The 20,229-nt window shown below is 34.2% G+C and overlaps 4 protein-coding genes across 11 annotated transcripts in view; 2 read left to right on the top strand and 2 right to left on the bottom strand.

The window, feature by feature from the left end:
* The first annotated feature begins 2,090 nt into the window (after nt 1-2,090).
* On the top strand, nt 2,091-4,404 carry LOC116772695 (uncharacterized). Its single transcript, XM_032664962.2, has one exon. It carries the CDS (start codon nt 2,224-2,226, stop codon nt 2,914-2,916), a length of 693 nt encoding a protein of 230 aa, XP_032520853.2. The 5' UTR covers nt 2,091-2,223; the 3' UTR covers nt 2,917-4,404.
* On the bottom strand, nt 3,522-4,233 carry LOC116772627 (N-alpha-acetyltransferase 11). The gene is made up of 3 exons (XM_032664862.2): nt 4,074-4,233; nt 3,847-3,995; nt 3,522-3,775 (listed from the first exon to the last, which is right to left on the bottom strand). The coding sequence occupies exons 1-3, from the start codon at nt 4,231-4,233 to the stop codon at nt 3,545-3,547; spliced, it is 540 nt and encodes a 179-aa protein (XP_032520753.1). The 3' UTR covers nt 3,522-3,544.
* A 917-nt stretch (nt 4,405-5,321) lies between the features above and the next one.
* Nucleotides 5,322-7,804, top strand: LOC116772675 (uncharacterized). 2 transcript variants are annotated; one of them, XM_032664935.2, is made up of 10 exons: nt 5,322-5,503; nt 5,724-5,797; nt 5,873-6,231; nt 6,304-6,375; nt 6,454-6,472; nt 6,563-6,698; nt 6,768-6,917; nt 6,984-7,125; nt 7,289-7,383; nt 7,576-7,804. In XM_032664935.2, exons 2-10 carry the CDS (start codon nt 5,760-5,762, stop codon nt 7,774-7,776), a joined length of 1,212 nt encoding a protein of 403 aa, XP_032520826.2. In that variant the 5' UTR covers nt 5,322-5,503; nt 5,724-5,759; the 3' UTR covers nt 7,777-7,804. The 2 variants fall into 2 exon arrangements, with proteins under 2 accessions (XP_032520826.2, XP_032520825.2); XM_032664934.2 differs by having other exon boundaries at nt 5,724-5,806.
* A 718-nt stretch (nt 7,805-8,522) lies between these two features.
* Nucleotides 8,523-20,229, bottom strand: part of LOC116772668 (breast cancer anti-estrogen resistance protein 1) — a 41,671-nt gene continuing 29,964 nt past the window's right edge. For 6 of the 7 annotated variants that reach the window (XM_061522276.1, XM_032664923.2, XM_061522274.1 and 3 more), the window contains 8 exons: nt 13,729-13,869; nt 13,400-13,540; nt 12,583-12,879; nt 12,314-12,500; nt 11,762-12,002; nt 11,031-11,199; nt 10,387-10,610; nt 8,523-10,188 (listed from right to left, as the gene is read on the bottom strand). In XM_061522276.1, the coding sequence (XP_061378260.1) occupies nt 9,873-10,188; nt 10,387-10,610; nt 11,031-11,199; nt 11,762-12,002; nt 12,314-12,500; nt 12,583-12,879; nt 13,400-13,540; nt 13,729-13,866 (1,713 nt within the window). In that variant the 5' untranslated portion in view covers nt 13,867-13,869 and the 3' untranslated portion in view covers nt 8,523-9,872. Of the gene's footprint in view, nt 10,189-10,386; nt 10,611-11,030; nt 11,200-11,761; nt 12,003-12,313; nt 12,501-12,582; nt 12,880-13,399; nt 13,541-13,728; nt 13,870-15,202; nt 15,349-20,229 lie in introns of those variants that run through there. The other variant, XM_061522273.1, reaches the window with a different exon arrangement.

Raw genomic sequence — 20,229 nt, 5'->3', positions numbered from 1 at the left:
ATGCCGTGGTAACAAGTGATTAAAAACAATAGTTTTATTATTTACTTCTGATTTCTACTATAAATCTTTTTAGTTAACCTTGATCTACATATATTCTATGACACTTATAAAAAAAATAATTTCAATTATTATTAAATGACGCCGATAATAAGAAACTAATTTACTATTACGTTAACCATGAGAATATCAGCTATTTTGTTTCTTAAAGTTTATACTTCCACTGAGGTTTTTCCTTAATTTGTCATAAGTGTAATTAACCTGACACAATGTGTTATGCTTGGCATTTTACACCTCTTATACTGAGACTCGTGTCAAGAGCACTCTATATTAAAAAGAGGTTTACGACGAAATTTTGTAAGTACATTCGACTATTGTTACGAGAACCAGTGAAATAGTCAAGGGAAAAGCCTTGAAGGCATTTAATTAATAAAATGTATAGATAATGTAATAATATTATTTCTGTGAAAGCATTTCTTTTAAGTGGCGCCAATTTATAAGTAACTAGCTACTAAGTAATGAATAAAACAAAATAATCAATCTGAATAACCATACAGTAGTAGCTATTTTTTGTAATACATCAAATAAAATAGTTTTTTTAAGAGAACAATACAACTGTTCATATTCTGTACAAGTCAGTCGTAAATGACTCACGCAATACATTCTCAATAACACATTGTACTTGAAGTTTTAATCTTTTGCTTATTAGCATTCTATATTTACCACATTGAATAAAAAAAATTACGACTAAATTGGTTTTGGACTGACCGCCAAATAGTTCCTATCACTCCGGAAGGAAAACGTAGGTATTTACTTAATTCAATATTATAATGGTTTTGATACAAACACACTCTTATAAAATAAGAAAGCTATTCCTGAAATGATACTGTATACTGTACACAGTATGTTATATATAATATGAGTATCAAAATTATATCTCCATAGCTGTTTAAGCAATGTGTTATAAAATGTCGACAGAAAATACCATTTAATAAAGGTTTACGGCATAATAGAACCTCATTTGCCGTGTTCACATATTGAATTAATACTATATCTTATCTGTGGCATTATTGGATTAGTCCGCTTTAGGCTCTATGTAATCAATTACCATTTACCTAGACGATAATGGCTGACAATATTTTTAAACAATAACCTACTTTGGCTATAGATAAAAAGAAGCTGCAACATACACCTTAATGGACATGAATGGACTTAAATCGTAACAAGTGTAACGAAAACGTTATATGATAGTTCTGCCGTATACTATTACAATTTTTTTATTACTCACTAAACCAACTCTCAATTTATTCATAGGTCTTTAAAAGGTGTATGATAAAAGCAATTTGATATGTAAATTATTAAATAGAATATACTCACAGATTGTACAAGAATCTGTAAAACGTTTCATATATACTTAATAACAGATGTATTTAAATTTGTCAGTTGACAGCAGATATCCTGTAAATTATTTCTTAAATTCCATCCTATGAGACACTCAGAAACGAATTTAAATAGCAATTATATAGCAAGTTATTCACATAGTGGTAACAAAGTAAAGATAACTGTAATGGAAAATTAAAAATAACGTTATAAATGCTTTTCTAATACGATATTCGAAACAATATATAATAGGCACATATTGTATATAAAAAATATATTTCTCAACCATATTAAAACCTAATTCTCTCTTATCACTTGTTTAATTTTTTTTTTTAATTTTACGGCAGAAATTTCTGAAATTTTTTGTTACATACATAATTAATTTGGGCTATTTCAGCATTTTACTCGTGATTGAGTAACTCAGAGATACTACGAGTAGGATTGTATTATAAGATTTTTATTTTAAGGAAACTAACATCTTAAAAGGTAGCTAGAGAACATCACATATTAATATTGTATATATGATATAAAGCGAAATAGAAATCTAAAATACAAATCATTTTTTATACTATGGCTTCATTCGCACTGAAATTGTATAATATTTTGCCAAAGTCAACGTTAAAATTGAAAGTTATATACAAATATGTCAAGTATTCAAAGATGGAAGAGTAATTTTTGACATTGACAAATCTTAGCTGTCAATTGTCATGTTAAGACTTAAGAGTTGTCAAAAAATTTACATTACTACATTGATACATATTTGTAATTTGTATTGTAAAGAAGTATTGTTTCAAGTCCTTGAAGTAAAAAAAACATAATTCATAGTTAGTTCTGAATTATGTACATATGAATATTAAGAACATTATTGAAGTTTACAAATTCCAAACAAAACACACAATGTCATCCTTTCACGAAAGGCAAAAGAATTTGTTTAACACTCTGAAAAATGCTGAAGAACAGTGTGGTTACACTGTAAAAAGTAATGCAGATGAAACAAACTTTAATGAGATTGATAGACGTACCTATCAAAAATTAAAGCATGAGATGAAACAGTTCCGGAGAAAAGAAAGTATATTCAAAAGGCAAGAAGCGAGCCTTCGTCAATGTTTACGGTCTAAAACACAACCGGATTATATTAAGAATCCACAAAAATGGGTTTATTACACACTGTCAGATGTAACCCCAGATCAAATGTCTGACAAAACAAACACAGAAACAGCTCTCGCATTTATTCGTGAAATGGAAGATCGCGAAGAAAATAAAAATATGGAAGTTAGAGATGACACTGGGGCTGTATTTAAAAAGCCTGTTTTTAATATATCAAAAACCATTAAACTTAATTCAGAGGAAAAACAACAACCTGTATTTAAGAGTAATAAAATAATCATGCCAGAGTACGTAGTTGGAGTGTCAGGCAAGAAGCCAAACAAGAAACCGGTAATCAAAAATCAAACAAATACAGAAGAAAAAAAAGTGGAATTGAAACTCAATCATCTTTATAAAGACAATGATGATGATGATGGTGAAGATTTTACATAGAATATATGTATTTCTTAATCCTTAGTTGTAACATGAGTTGTATTTAATATAATATACATAGAATTTTTTATATATCAATTCACAAATAAAATGTCAATAGTAATTGTAAAGGAGAAGTAATTGGTTCTCTCATTACAGTTGGTTGCGAGTTATTTTTGTTACCTAATTGTTTTAAACATATTTACTAAAAATTTTTACTGGAACCAAATATGGATCCTGTATTTATGACACTTTGTATTGAATACTGCTTTATTGTTTATTAGCTACAATTTTGATGAAAATTATTGAGATCAAATAATCGTGAATATTATTATATCTATGATATCAAAAAATACTGGATATCACATCCAACACATACATGAATATAAGAATAGTGTAAAAAATTTTAGCAGTCGGTGACAATTGTGTTGTTTTTATAACTACCAATGTAATCTCAAATAAAATATTGAAAATGTTGCCAGAAAACAAAACTGGTTCATAGATATTCACTTTTTTAAACTTTTAATGATAATTTAGATATCTAAAATACTACAAACACATCAGACAGTGATGTTATCACATTTTTAACCTTATGTTCTGATCCTAAAACAAAAAAAAAACAAACAGTGTGTAAAAACAGTTTATTGCTTTATTCTCTTGTTGGTAAGACCACAATATTATCAGACTTCACATCGGAGTTTTCAGTTACTTCTGGGGTGTCTGCAGCAAAAGCACTAAGATCCCTCATCATTGAGTAGGCGTCTTCCCCATCAGCATAATATTTAGGCTCAATTTCTAAGATTTTAAAACCAAGGGAATTTGTGTACAGATTAAGAGCAGCTCTGTTGCTTTTCCTTACATGCAATGACACATACTTGGCCTGTAAAAAACAATACAATTTTTAAAAAATACAAGTAGAACCTAACATACACATGTTTATTAATCACATACTTGGAAACACTCCACCATAGCCAAAGAGGCTTGATTCATTAGTTTTTGTGCCAAGCCTAGCCTTCTATGGGACCTCTTAACAGCCAAGGATGTTATGTGCCCATGGCGATTATCTTCACCATCTTCTTCCATTTTTGCCAATACATAGCCTATGGAACATGGATATTTACGTGTATGCTTCAATATTAAATAACAAAAAACCTGCTAAAAGAGCATGAGTAACTCACCAACAATATGTCCCTTCTCATCTTCGGCAACATAGCTAAGCTGAGGCCAGGACAATCCATGGTAGAAGTAATATTTCATTTGATAGTTTTCTGGCAGACACAACAAGTTGCAGTGCTGCATGTTCATAAGATCGCTTGGACGAGCGCAACGTATATTCATTTTGTATAGGCTTGAATTTATAAAATACTAATAAAGATTATTATTCACGTCTAGATTTTCTGGCTTTAGGTTGTCGTGTTTCTGATGCTGGAGGGGTATCCGACATCCCCCCAATAAGCTCACGAACAAAGCGAAATTTAGACAGACAACACTTCCATACAATATACCAGCCTGAAATAAAGAAAATGCCAATTTGCGAATTAAGATTGTTAATATCTTGTAACTTTAATTAACAAAGAGCTACTTACAAAATAACACAAATGCTAATACTAAGAAAATACTACAGAAAAATGTTATAATAGCCAATATCACTTCCTTCATATTATCTACGTTATATTAATTACAAAGGACTAAGGAACACGTTATGATAGTGGAATGCATTTACCCGATGTTTTAATATAATTTCTTATGTATATCGTAATGTTTAAATACAAAAATAAATCATATTGTACTTCTAATAACACTAAACTACAAATGACTTAGTGTGAACGGTGGAGAGAATAATATGCTATAGAAAATCAATTTCTTCCGCCATTTTGAATGGTCGGTGATCCCATAGAAAATAAACATACCTGACACAAATTGAAGTATAAATCAAATAATATGTGGGACAACGATTAATATTATTGACCTACTAGTACTTTTAAATATTTCTTAAAAAAAAGTCATCGGCTATATTTATAATTTATAAATAACCTCAAACGATTATGACGTTTGACATGTGTTTTTTGAGTATTAATGTCACTTTTTGTATATAAAATTATATTTTTATATTTGTATATTTCAAAAGAAAACATTGCAGATACCTTTTACTCTAAAAGAGGTGCAATATTATTTTTATACGACAACCTGATTGTTTTTTAATAAAAATCGATACAAAAATAATACACTTAAATAATAAATATAATATACATTAAAGTCACAAAATCTTTATATTAAAATTATTCAAAAAACTTTTTACAAATCTCTGTTAAATAAATTATTTTCATATAAATAGTAAACGTTGATACTTGATAAAGTCTAAGCTCAAGACAACTAAAAAAGTAGTTAGCAACACTGAGATTATAAGCTTGTTTACAAATTAAAAAAACTACTACCTTCAAAATACAGATCAAAATGATATAGAGCCTTTTTACTTATTGCGATATTTCAGAGTTTTAAATATATGAGTTTTTAAACAGATTTTAAACGATAAACTTAGAAATTAGATCTTTTCACCGACAAAGTATTATACTTAAATGATGAAATATTTCAACTAGAAATAAAAATCGTAAGTTAATTATAATCGTAAGTTAATTAAGTTGATTTATACACAAATTTAAATTTAGAAAAAATATTTTAATCTGAATAATGCAAATTTAGAGCTTAATAGGAAAAATTTTATAAGAAAAAACGTATATAAATTGAAATAAATATTTTATTAAATCCAATACAGGTAAGTGGATAAGAAAATCAAAACGCTCACAATTTATTTATATTTGTATTTTCAGCTTATTACATTGAAATACGACTTACCCAATATAAATATGGATGAAGACAATGAGGAAGAAAATACTTCTTCACAGTTAGTTTCGTAAGCATTTTAAATATTTGGAAGATAATTATTATATAGTTATAGAAACTAACAAATATTTTTTAGATACAGGAGTCCTGCATACTCAAAAGATGAAGTTCAGGCATTGGTGAAGCAAGTGGAGGTTTATAAACATATTATACTAAATAAATGCACTAATACCACAACAAATCATGCAAAAGAGGTAGCTTGGCTCAAAATATCGAAAGATTTTAATAAACAAGGTTTCAGAAATCTGAGAAGCGTTGACAGTTTGAAAATTAAGTGGGATAATCTTAAAAAGGAAGCTAGAAAACTGTCGAAGAACATACTTGATGTTAGGCACATCGAATTTGATGATGTACTTAGCCGTATAGTGACAATGATGAGTGAAACAGAAGAAAATCCTTATAACACAACCGATGGGATACTTCAACATATAAATGGTGGGAAAAATATTTTATTTAATGTTAGTGATGTTTATAGTTAAAATATACTGTTTTCATTTGTTTTCATAGATGCAAATGAAGATAATCAACAAAAGTTCTGGGAAGAAAACTATGATAACTCTGAAGGTGATGATTCAAACGGTACATCCATTTATCGATTTTTTATTTAATATTATTCTTATGATAATTATATTAATATGACTTGAAAAACAATTTCAGATGGAGATGAAAGTGAAAGGTAGTTAAAATTTCAAGTTACAAACAATTCATTTACTTTTCATTATAATTTTTTTATATATTCTTTAAAAACTCTTACCTTTTCTCCTAGGTTAAGCAGATCATTTAATTTTTCACCACAGGAATGCAGTCTGTTACTGAAGTGTGTGAGAGATGAAAAAAAGCACATATTCTCTAAAGTTGGCACAGGGAAAGCTATTAAATTGAAAAACAATGCCTGGTCCAGGGTAAATGTTCAGTCACATTATTAAAATAAAAAATTTAATACCATACATTTATTAAACATATACCGCCAGATAACATATACATTCAACAAACAAAGTCCGCAAAAACGTACTACAAAAGTTTTAAGAACAAAGTTCAATAATATGAAGAGAATGGCTAAATGTGTTGGTTTCAAGGGTTTTAAAGATCAGAGCGCTCACAAGAAAATAAGCGACCACGAGGTGAGATAAATATGAAATTAAGATAACAATGTTATTGATCTACTTATAACCATATGTGTATACTAGGTTATTAAGACTGAACCCGAATTTCAATATAAAGACGATCCTGTTGACGAAGAGAGCAATGACATGGAAAATGCAACTGAAAAGGTCACTCAAGATCTAACGGATCCACTCAGTTTAGTACTAAACGGTGATTCAGGGATAGGTATATATCATTTATGTACACACACACACACATTTAATAATTTTATTATTTTTTTCTAATTATAATTATTCCCACATCATTTTAATTCTTTGCATGATATAAAAAAAAAACTTTGACATAATTTCATCTTACATTATATATAAATATTTTTTTTGTATTTCAGATTCAATAAGTCATTTTGGTTCCTGCAGCACAGATAATAAAGAGATTGTGAAATTAAAGTTAGACCTAATAAATTATCAGCTGGAGAATGCGAAGGTAAATAGAATATTATACAATTATAAGTAAAAAGAATATTTTAATATTTATATAAATAATTTCATATACTTTTTTTACCAAGTATAGTTTTATGGTAAAAAGTTGTGTTTTGTATTACCTCAAATTAATGTAAACATAATGATCAAGACTTTCGTGTGTACACATAAAAAAAGGATACGTTTTAAATTACAGTTGGAGAGACAAAGAATAGAACAAGCGGTTGCAGCAGAGGCTTCAGAGCGGCAATCAAAGAAGATAGAAAGCTCGCTTCGACTCCGAGCAGCCAGGCTGGCTGCTGTAGCCGAGGAGCTCAGACTACCCTCAAACCATCCAGCGCTTCAATACACAGCAGAGGAATTACATGCCCAAGAATACATGCAACAATTTCAATAAATATAACAAATAAATTTTTAATTATTATGTCCTCTGAGTTCTTCCTCCCTTGTACTACATTATGACAGCAGTCCTCCTGAACAAGTGTTCAAGATTCGTTTGCGAGCTAGTGACGTTTTATCATATTTGTAACTTTTATATATATATATATATATATATATATATATATATATATTCCTTGATCATTTAAAAATTTAATTTATAATGAATGGGATCAGGATCAAAAAAATTTAGACTATTAATTTCTATAATTCTTAAATCTCAAATATAAAATAAAAAACTTACATGCCAGTAGCATGGACAATGGGGGGTAGAATTTATTTGAGCTTGCTCTGATGGTATGTATATTTTATGCATGAAAATGTCTTTAATTTCATCTGTTACTGACAGTTAATACTAGTAATAGCTGTCTTTTCCTACGAAAATGTGAGATCGCACCATAGAAAAGAATTGGATTCACTTACTAGACAAATCTTATAGTGTCTGAAACGTGGGTAGATATATAATAAATAGATCCTAAATAAAATCATCAGCATCAGCCTATCGGAGCCCACTGCTGAGCAAAGGCCTCTTCTCACATGGATAAGGTTAGAGCATTAATCACCACGCTTGCTAAGGACGGGTTGGCGATTTCAAACTTAAAATTTGAAATTATAAGACCAGGTTTCCTCACGATGTTTCCATTCACCTTAAATAAAACATTAAGCTGAAAATAAAAGTGACGAAGTTATTAATGAAACAAAATATTAAATACGAAATTTTTATTATTAACTTAATTGCGTTTTACAAGATGATTAAATTTAAAGTCATTAATAAAATTATTATTTGTACAATTCCGTCTAAACCTAGCTACGCTGCCACATCTAGAAAATATATTACACATTGCTAATATACAACATGTTTTTACACTGATACAATACTTATCATCGAAACTACAGCGAAATATATTCATAAAATACAAGTTACCGACGCGCGCTCGTCTCTGGGACGGGCCTCGTCTGACGTCGCTAGGGCAGTTTAAATGCGTAACAGTTACATACATCTCATAACGGACTATATTTAAACAGCATTTTACGTTTCAAATTAATGTTACATATATATATAATTTACTTTACATTGTTTTGATGGTCGAGGTATTTATTTCTTGTGGCGAGTTTATCGAACACTTATTTTACATTTCTTATTTGTTTAAACTTCGTTCGTCTTAACAATCACGAGGCGATGTATTCACACGTACATCTAAACATTTAGTTACAGATAAAAGCATAACTTTTATCTTCTTTCGTCCGTCAATTATATCCACTCGTTCGGTGTCAAAGGAATTTCGATAAAGCCGATATCATAAAATTCTAATAAAAAAAAAATCACAAAAGACAAATTTACGTTATAATTGAGCCATATAGCTATTTAATTAATATCCCAAAATCAGTCACAGTAATTGAACTTCTAAAACAACTTACATCATTAATTACATCATCACGTAAAAAACGTTTGAGGAACATTACAATTCAATCGCATTCAAATATCGAATCCGAAGTCTCAGACATCACAATGACAAAATCTCAACAAATTCTCCTAAGGGATATGTCAGTGGTATGTACAAGCGCGTACGATTATTTGTACCGTTTTGAACATGACACGCAGCCACTCGACGACGCACAACATAAGACTCACATTTTACACAAAAAACATTACATTGTGCGCTATTGTATATCAATGGACGGACAACTCAACTCACTAAGGCAAATGAGCATCCCGAAATAAAAACGTACAGTCAAAAATTCAAATAAACTAATGGCAGCTCCCGTTATTGTATATGGCAACATTGTTTACTTTAGAAACTTTACATAGCTATAGACTAATCGGCAGTCTACCTTCAAGTCGCGTATCCGTTACTCGATTTCTTTGGTTATGTTCCGTCCACGCGAGCGTCGCCGGCTCGTCGGCGGCCGACCGCAGGCCCGTGGAGCGAGCTGACATTAAGTACACAAAATCACGGGTGACAATAGATCACCTACACAGCCGTCACACCGACTGCAGCCATCAGCGAGGCAGCCGGGCGAGGAACTTGTGGACATGGAGTCGCTGTAGCCGGTTTATAATACGGGGAGGGTGGTGGTGGGGTGAGGTGCGAGCGGCGTGAGTGGGGTGAGAGGTGTCGTGGTGGAGGACGGCGGCACCGTGGTAGAGGGTGTGTCTTGAGGTGGTTCGGCCGCTCTCACTAGGGCTCGTCTCAACTCCTGCGCCCTGGCGGCCAAGGTCCGCGCCGCCTCAGCCATCTCGGCCACCGCGCTCGCGCAAGGGAACTGCAGCGCCGCCGCTTTAGTTTTGGCCACGGTCGCCGCTAACGAGTCCGATAGTGCGTCCGAACACCTTAGTATTTTTGACTTCAGCCCCGAGTGCTGAGCGCTCCTGCAAGTGATATATTCAATGATCAGATAATCATATAAAGCTTCTGAAATTAAATAAACTTCGGCCTTTATGGCATCTTTTATTATATTCCTGTGAATGTCCAAAAATATGTATAAAAACATAGAACGATGGCCACAGGCGATGTTATAAAGAGCATGCTCCGAGCATTGCATGATGACTACTACTCGTCTGTCGCACCTGTGCACGGTGTCCCCGACGTGTACGATCCTGTGCGCGCTGAGCACCACGAACTTGCCGTGTGCGAGGAACACGTCAGGCGGTTGTCCCATGTCGATGGTCCTGAGGAAGGCTTCCACGGCGGTCGAGAGGTGCGCTCCGTACGTAGCCGTCTGCGCGGCGTAGAACGCGGCCAGCTGGCGATCATCCGCTGGAAGGCGGGTTGCAGCTGCTACAGCACTCACCTGGACAAATTAGCTTTGATTATAGAAAAATGCCTATGGGTATATATAGGTTCTATTCAGTCTTTATTGCAATTACTTCTGCTTTTAAATTATACTTTTTTTTTGTCCAGGCGTCTCGTATGTTTATGGACGCCGGCTTGGTCGTCATTGCTTCTAAATTTTGAAAATGGAGATATAATTTTTCTTTACAATTTTGTTTGGTGAGGTGGAATGAATCAACACGTCAATTGAACTAACCTAAGGTTTGGTGTAACGTCCTGCCAGTGTTCATAATGTATGATGTCTGGCGAAGTTACTTTGCCTACTAGTCACACTAACGTGACCTTGTTAGTTCTCAAAGTCCACATTACATTCTCTCGTTGACCGACCTCGTAGCATTTGTTTTAATGCCTTAATGGGTATATTGATTGATGTCCTTACCTCGCCCGCATGGTCCGCGTCGCGGACGAGCGCGTCGAAGGAGGCCCTGAGTTTGTCCGGCAGAGCTGCCCGGATCTCGGCGTTCCTCCGGCCAACGGCGCTCCTAGACTCCAACCTCACGTAATCGTACTCCTCAGTCCACTCGTGTTCAGGAACTGTCGCGGAACGCCTGGAAAGTGAGGCTTTAATGAAAGTATTTTCCAAGGATTCGTGATCGCTCATAGAGATTGTTGCAATTCTTATAGCTTTAACCCGCTGCTGACTCATTTATCTAATACGTATTGAAATCAAAACAATTCAATGAGAATCTTAACCAAGTTTTAAATAATTTAGATTTACGTACCTACAAATTAAATTGTCTCTAACCCATTTACCTATTCAGGATTAATTCGTGCACTTAGTCAGTTGATTAACATGACAAAAATTATATCTTCGCTGACATAAAAAAATATACATAATTCATTGCAATTTACTAACAGAACCCCGCGGCGAACGATTGTCTCAACGGTATCAAAGTTCTTAGTCTCTAGTCGCGACCTCGTTCATTCACAAATCCCTCTTTACAGAGTTCAGTATAATATAGACACGTGACATTGGCGAAATCTATAAGGAAACGCCGCTAGCTAATAAAGAGAGAGTGAGCAAGAGAGATAGAGAGAGTGAGCGAGAGAGAGAGAGAGAGAACAGTATAATTAGTGGAATGTTTTCCTAGATCCTACATCGGACAATACCTGAACAGTAGTGAGGCGTTTCCGTGTATGAAGGACGCGGCTCGGCGCACGTCCTCGGTGAGGGAGCGCGCACACGCGACGAGCTGGTCGAGCGCGTCGTGCGTGCCGTCCGTGGGCTCCCTGTCGCGCTCCAGCCGCTCCGGGGCCCAGTCGCCGGCGTCGAGCGCGCTGGTGGCCTCGTGTGTGATCCGCTCGGCGTCCTTTAAAGCCTTCACTAGTGGCCGTAGCTTTACTGCGATACCTGGAATCGAGAATTCCTTATACACTACATTTCATACAATTGCTGTTACGCTTGTGTCAAATCTTTTATGACAGCGCAGTTTTCTCTTGTGAAGTTGTGATCTCATTCGACGTTCTGAATAATAATATTGCTATCTCAGTTGACACTTTTCATGTCTTCCTAAAATCTTTATAAAGTTCGTATCCAACGTATTAGTTGCTACAGAAATCAATATATTATCGTTTTTTAAGATGGAATCAAAACTTTAGCTCTATATTCCTCTTGGTCTCACAAATATAAATACCGGCGGGTCCATAATGATAGTGTCGCACCTTTGTCTTGTGCATCATGAGCGTTGGCCAGTGTAGCGTCAGCGAACACGGCGAGGTCGTGTAAGGCTGCTCGCAGACGAGCGCCCGCAACACGCACGTCTAGCACGCGCGGTCGCAACGCCCCGCGCCGCCGCCAGCCCGGTGTGACATAGGACAGCAGGCGGGAAACTGCCGTAGACGCCTCCTCCTACACAGTAATAACTCATTGAATGATTCTGCATAAAACTATTTTTAGACTTAAGTTAAAACCATTTCAATATAGTTCTCACCTGTAACCGTTCTAAGGCCTCCATGGCGGCGTCGCACGGCAGCGGCAAGGCTCGGGATCTGGGTACATCATAAGTGCTGGAAGCTGAGTTCGCTGAACTGCCCGAGTTGGCGGAGGCGCTGGATGTGGCCGACGTCAGGGAACCCGTGCCACTGCAGGCGGAGTCCGCACTGGCCGGCCGCGGCGCACGAGGGGCGTCGTACCAGTCCCCTTGCGACCGGGGACAATCGTACGTACCGATAATACGTTGAACCGGCATGGGAGCCCGAGGGACATCGTAATGAGAGCATTCCTCGATCTACAAACACCAAGCTAACGTCAATACGACTTCCGCTGACGCTGTAAAAGCCGCAGGGCTGACAGCGATATACATTAAAAAAAAATTCAACATACTGAGTGTTCTAAAATCTTTGATAACGTTCATCTTATTGTTAGTAACGTATAAAAAATCAAGTTTAAACTAATAAACATAACATTTAATTCAATTAATTCTATAACGTAATCTCTTAAGCGAATAATTATTATCCGTACGAAACGATCTGCTCGAACTAGCACAATAAAATCGATACATCAACAATATAATGGAGACATCGAGATCTGCGATTGCTATCTGTATCCGTGACGATGATTTACATCACGCATACAGTATTAAGCTTGAGGTTTTACTTGGTCATGACGAGTTAAGGATATATGATATTATATGCATATTTTGAACGCCGTATGTGTACAATAACTGACACAACACCGAAGCGTCGAGCCATATGTCGTTATGAGGAAAACATATAAATATTTATCTTTATTTATATATATTTGCTTACTTTTGTGAAGGCGGGTGACTGTTGTGAGGGGAGTGGTTGGTGGGCGACGGGGGCGGGGGTGCGCGTGCGTCGCCTCTGTAGAGCGGAACTTGCGTCGAAAACCCCGGCCACTATACGCAGCCTGTTTCCGGGGCATATTCCCTAAGAAAAAATTTAATAGAAATATAATCCAGCCGTGAATATCGTCTAATAAGTTGGATGAACAAGTTATTTGTTATATTTTGTAATCTTTTAGGTGTGCATTTGGATGGATTCTTCATCTTCTCGCGATCTTCTTACTTTCCAATTCTATTTCTATACTATAGAGCTATCAGTTCTTTTCCTAATACCTGTCTTCCTCTGAGCGAGCAGAGCCACCAGCCCTCGCTGCCGCCAGTGTTCTGCTCCAGGACTGTGAGGAGGTCGCCTCGTCTGAACGCCAACTCGTCCGGCGACTCCGCTATATTGTCGTACAACGCACGCGCCATACACTATAACAATATACGCACAAATAAGAATGAGAAAATAAATATATATAGAAAAGTCATATTATATATAAGGCAATAATTTTGTACATACAGCTTGCCTAATAATAAGTATATAAGCATAAGGCTATAGACATGAATAAGTTTACTAGGTACCTTGATACAAAATAACAACTCCTTATATTTTATATATTAAATAAAAAAAAAATCGTTATCATTCTTTTAATAATGCAAGACTGATTTTTTTTTCTGCTGTCCATTGAATCGCAAGTATGACGGCCATTAATTTCATTTTACCGCACACAAACGAAATCGGATGATGAACGTCCTCACATTAATCCAATTGGTCTCGATAACTGGTGGACCAACACACTCCATCAGGACTAATTACAGCCTCAATAACATCAGCACAGGTCTCGGTTATAAATATGATTAATGAGAAAACATGAAAGTTTGCAAGTTCATCCAAAATTCATCTCCCGTTCAGCGACAGCTTTGAAATTACTCGGTAATGTACAGTTGGCTTAATAACTATTCTGTAACTGGGTATTAAAATTTGACACTTCAACACATGAGGTAGGGTAGAGGGCAGCTGCGGGATATTAACTGTGGTATACTTGCATTATGATACAGGCATTGAATTAAATACATTTCGTACGAATCGAATACGGCTTTAAATAAACAGCCGTCTGTATCGTTGCAATAAAAAACTCATTTTTATCATTTAAATAATATTTCAATGGCAAACAGTACGTTTAAGATTACTCCGTACAATATTTTGCTGTCTCTGAGTTGTCATGAATCCAATAACGGGATTGCACATCGGCAATTTCGCACTTAACATTCGTAAGTGATCCCTTACCATTAGTTTAGAACGGTAACTACACACGGGACGTTTACTGTTACGTATTAGTAACTTTTCGTACATGATAGTATAATTATATACATATCTATGAAGAGAAAACTGGAGACGTTCCGTATTTGGTTTGACGATGCAAACTCGTGGTAAAAACATTTGTACTGGTGCGTCCCAAATGTACTGATAATGATGTATTGCGTTGTGCAACTGATTGTGAGCCCGACGCCCGTGGGCGAACCGTTGGGGCAGGCCATGTCCGTTTCCGATCACCGCAATCGTTTATGCAACCGATATAACTTTAGAACAATCACAAACCATTCACATTTAACAGAATGCGGTCGTTGTATTGCATCCTTTAATTAGTACACCGCCAATGGTCCGTGGGGTATTAACATGGCAAGATTTAAAAAAGATCTGTATGCTACATGCTCCTTATAGAAAATGAAAATGTTTGAAATAAAATATTGATAAATTTATTACCCCATAATTTGATCCATTTTGAAAAGCCTTATTTTCATTGCTAGAACAGACAACGCAACGCGATCTTCTTATTTTCCGTAAGAATCTGGTCAGATACAGCTTACTCGCCATTTCGATGACCATAACGAACGATTAGCAACAAAACACTGAGCTCGTACAAAACAATTGATTAATATAAGTTCGGCTTGGAATTATTGGAACTGACCTTAGATGACTCATGCACATCTAACCAAATAACATTACGTCACTCGCGTACGTGCATTTTAGGTTTGATTTATTTTGCTTTCCACACTAAAACCTTCCTATATTGCTCATAATTTAAATTGGGAAATATACATTAGACTTACGTAAACCTTTTATGTTAGTATTTTTTTATAAATAAGTGTAAACACAATTATTTATATTTGTTTTCGACACTAAATGTAGTTTTACCTTACTCGTATTATAAAACATTCTTCTTTGATTTGATAGTTCAGATAAGAAGACTCGGAAGACTTGACGGCAAGCAGAGACATTTTAAAATATTACTCTACTTATAAAAGTGGACGGAAGTAGGTTACTGTTGAAAAAACAACTTCATGACTTCGAGATACAATGAACTTCTCTGATATTAAAAAACTAGCTTACTTTGGGTCAACCTTGCAGACTTAAAAACCAAACTTAGCATAAATTGAAAGTGATTTTGCATTGATGAATAAATGTTAGCCTATTAAGAATTAATGAGTCGAAATCGAATGTCACTACGCGCTATACAAAGCAGGTTAAATAGGTTCTCGAACTAATCGTATAGTCCTAAAATAATATCACATTTAAATATACCTACATGTACGACAATATTAACCAATGCATCTAGAACTGTGACAAAACTATCAAATCCATTCCGATAGATGGATGTTAGGAAACTATCGAACGTTTTCGGTAAGCCGCAGATCTAAAGTATGACAAGGATGCTGCGAAGCGGATTCAAGTGAATCATGTCTCCATTCGCAGAAGTACAGCCATGAACAGTGGGTACGCATACCCGTATCTCGTATGAAACGGTGAGGTCACTGACTTTCAACATACACTAATAAACTATAAATTAACTGAAAATTTTAAAAATTTAATTCATATGAGACACGAGATTTACTAATTAAATATAATGCTTGCTATATCTGTTTATTTACTATTCCATGCTGTGAGTTATTCATCTTGTCCTATATTTTAATAATTTGTTATTGTATTTCTATAAATAAATTAACTAGACTGTTTGATCACTTATATATTTAATATAAATAACAATTCTGAATAATGGTGTCATCCCACGCGGCTCCTTAAAATTATCAAGTTAATATTTACATACACCCACAAAAGGTAACAATAAGGGTAACAAATCATTGTTGCTCATAAAATAACATTTTCTGAGAGAGTTCATTGAACTTTACTTAGAAGGCGACGTGGCGATAAGAAAATGACCTTAATTTTTCTACCCTTCGCAGAACTTTATTATATAAAGGAAAAGGTCAATAAATAAGAATAATTCTTTATAATTATGACGTAAACATATGACCTTATGAATGGATATTAAAATAAACATAATAATATGTATATTAAAATTGTTTGTTTTGTCTTAGAGGTAGTTGCGGTTGCGGCGTTCGTAATAAATAAAAATATCTAATTGAAGATGACTACAGCCTAAGGAATAAAATATAGATTCAAGTTGTAAAGGCAAACAAGTGGACCTTCTATTGTAATTGTAAATTTACTGTGTTCCATTTGAATGTATAATGCTCTTTGAGATAAATAATTAGGGAAACAAGACAAGACCGGATCCGAATAACGTCCATTTCCTCTTAAGTTACGATGCTCGTTTTAAAAAGACTTATCTCTGCTGTTGAAAATCTTATGACAAATATGAAATCAAAAATATTATAATAATTTAGTTTAATGTTTAATATTCTGAAAACGCGTCTACTCGCATTAGAATGATATGACTAGAATTTGAATGGCCGTGACTGGTAAGTGACCTAAGAAGGTCAAATTCACCTGTAGTACGCTAACCACTACGCATGCGCACTTTGAAAATAGACGGCTTCATTAAAACTTTTTTTTTTTTAATTTGAAACCGTTCGAATGGCTATAAATAGACATCATTCTGCTTACAAATTAAGAGTATTTAAATTTTCAGGTGATACAAACAATGAATCGTAAAAATAAAATGTCAAGTCATTTATTTATATTGAATGATTTTGTTAAAACAATTCATTGTGTGAAGGATATTTTATTTGCTAATTGTCTATGCTTTTAGTTGTCTGTGGCGTGTATATTACAATGACTATCTTAATATATTTTAGGGATAATTTTTGATGAATTGTTTACTAATAAAATAAATATCATGCATAAAGCTATTGCTTTATTATTATCAATTTAGTAAATATGATTATTATCAATTTAGTAAATAGAGAAATATCTTGAATTTTACACATAATACACATTTAATCGATGTAATAAGATTGCATCATAATAAAATGGCTCTAACACTTATTATTATTATTTTCTTATTTATTATTTCTTTAAATTTGTCACTGATATAAATAGATTCTGATTTAACGTAAATAAAGAAAACAATACAGTAGTGTAAAAACATGTCGCTATTTGTAAAAGGAAAACCAATTAAAAATAACTCAAACAGTAATAAATCAATATTTATTATTTATACAAACGAAAATCGAAAGAAAAAAACAATATCTTTGTTTAATTTAATAAAATTTTTCAGACATCGACACAATAGTGATTCCTGTACAGTAAAAATGTATCAGGAAGAGATTGTGGCCACTTAAAATAGTCGTAATCGAGTGGCGACGAAGCGTGGCTGAGACGTCGCTATGGCGCCGCGTCGCGACCGCATATTTTTTTTAAATTGAACGTTTCGCTTTATAATGTATATTATTAATTCATTTAATAGGACATTACTAATACAGGTCGACAGTTTTTTTTGTAAATTCTATGCACATTTGGAGCGCTGCGGTTGCTGTACATTCGATTTGATTTCTGAGAATTTCAAAGCAATCTATTAAGTACATACACAGTTCTTTTTAAATGATTTTACGAATTTTATGCGACTTTTTCATTATAAAAAAATTAAAAGATACTGACCTTACAATTTACAAGTTACTTCTTTAAGTTTAATTCAAGATACTAAGAATTTACTGTTACATACCAAAAGACACTTCAAACTTTTTGATAACATCAACTCGCTCAGACATGGAAACCATTAAATAAAGCTGGAAGAACAATTTTACGGCGAAATGTTAATACGTGTGTCAGATGACACAAAAGTCACATAAAAGCGACATGTAAGCGGTCGCGAAAACAGTCCACTTGTAGGAATCCAGTGCGATAATCATTCAGATAGTAACGTATGAAAAATGAGCGTTCACATCTAGTCGACTGCTTTGCAAATAACCCCCTCGGAGTAACAAACGCAATTAAAATGTATAGCGACAATTCTAAGCTCGTATTTTATTCATATTATTAAACCAATTAGCATACGGTCGGGAATTTTGTCGTTGTATTAATAACTATAAAGTCCGACATACACAACCCACTCGTGAGAAAAATATCACACCAGTGTTTGTATTCCCATACTCCCATAGGTGACAGACACGAAATGCGATGCCGCGTTCGTCTCCAATGATAGCAAATATCGCCGGGATACTACGTAACTACACCATCGTAAAGACATTGATGTCATGGCTACTACTTATCTCGCATTAACATAAATAATCTGTATAACCGTTCTTATCTTCAAATAATTCGTTTTGTAATGCATTTTTTAATGGATATATTAACGATTCATACGATATCTTTCATCAATATTTATCTTGTATCAGAAATCGTAATTTTTTTGTATCATGATATTTACCGTTTAAATACATAAGCATAGTTTCATACTGATTGTGAAATTTTATTCAGATTTATTTTTATCGATCTAAATAAGTAGATACGCGAGAACATAAAAACGAAATGTTTTAAATTTAAATTCCAAATTAACTAATATATTCATCAAGTGAATTGAATAAAAACATCATCGCGAGAGACCCGCGTATAGAATTACGAGGGGAGGTTGAGAGACATTCAATGGGAAGGGAGTGGGGTGGGGAATAAAGAGGCAACATTCCAAAGACGAGCTGGTGGAGGGATTTTAACACAATTTTGCCACTGTAACAATCATTGAGACGCCGTATTAAACAAAAAAACTTTTCAACAATGAACTGTGACTGACAGTTCGGTAGGTCTTTTTTTTGGTTGGCAGTAATTATGAACGTTTTTGCCTCCATTTTGTTGCTCTGTTAACCAATTTGTCTGGGCAGTGATGCCAACCTTACGAAGCCACTTGTAGCTAGTGCCGGCTCGAATGATTTGGCGTCACTCCAACTTTGCACAGATGCATATTAAGTAGTTTTAGTGCACTCATAGATGTAGTCCATTAAAATATAAAATATTTAACAGTAATAGCGATTGAGCAATTCTTATTACAAAATATATAGAATATATGGCATCTATTATAAAATTACGAAATTCGAATTCAGTATAATGAAACTACTAGTTATTTTAGAGATACATCACGTATCGGGTCCTTCAGCACTCCCCGACAGTGTGAACTTGATAGACAGCACTTTACAATTAAAACAATTTCTTTTCCAGCTCCTACGCCACTCCAGTCTGTCTGATTAAAATTCAGCCGGAGTGCTCTTTTATTTGCACTCGGTATTATGATAATTCAAGGCTTTAATTTTGGGATTCGTATGCTTATATTAAAAGCTTTACATCTAGTATTCCTTTCAGATTTTTCATTAAAGTCTGCTTATCTAAAACCGAAACTAGTGAGATGTTTTCAAAATACATATTTAATAGAATAATATGATAATAACTTTTGCGCTTTTAATTTCTCAGGAGCTTCTTTTGATATGCACATAGTTAATACAAGGGTATATTTAGTTGGGGGTGCGACAATCAGACTGGGCTACATTATGCACAAGATGACA

This window comes from Danaus plexippus, chromosome 12 (genome assembly GCF_018135715.1).
Source record: "Danaus plexippus chromosome 12, MEX_DaPlex, whole genome shotgun sequence".
Classification (NCBI taxonomy): Eukaryota; Metazoa; Arthropoda; class Insecta; order Lepidoptera; family Nymphalidae; genus Danaus; species Danaus plexippus.
Note: the sequence above shows the minus strand (reverse complement) of the source record. Positions and strands in the feature narration are given on the sequence as shown.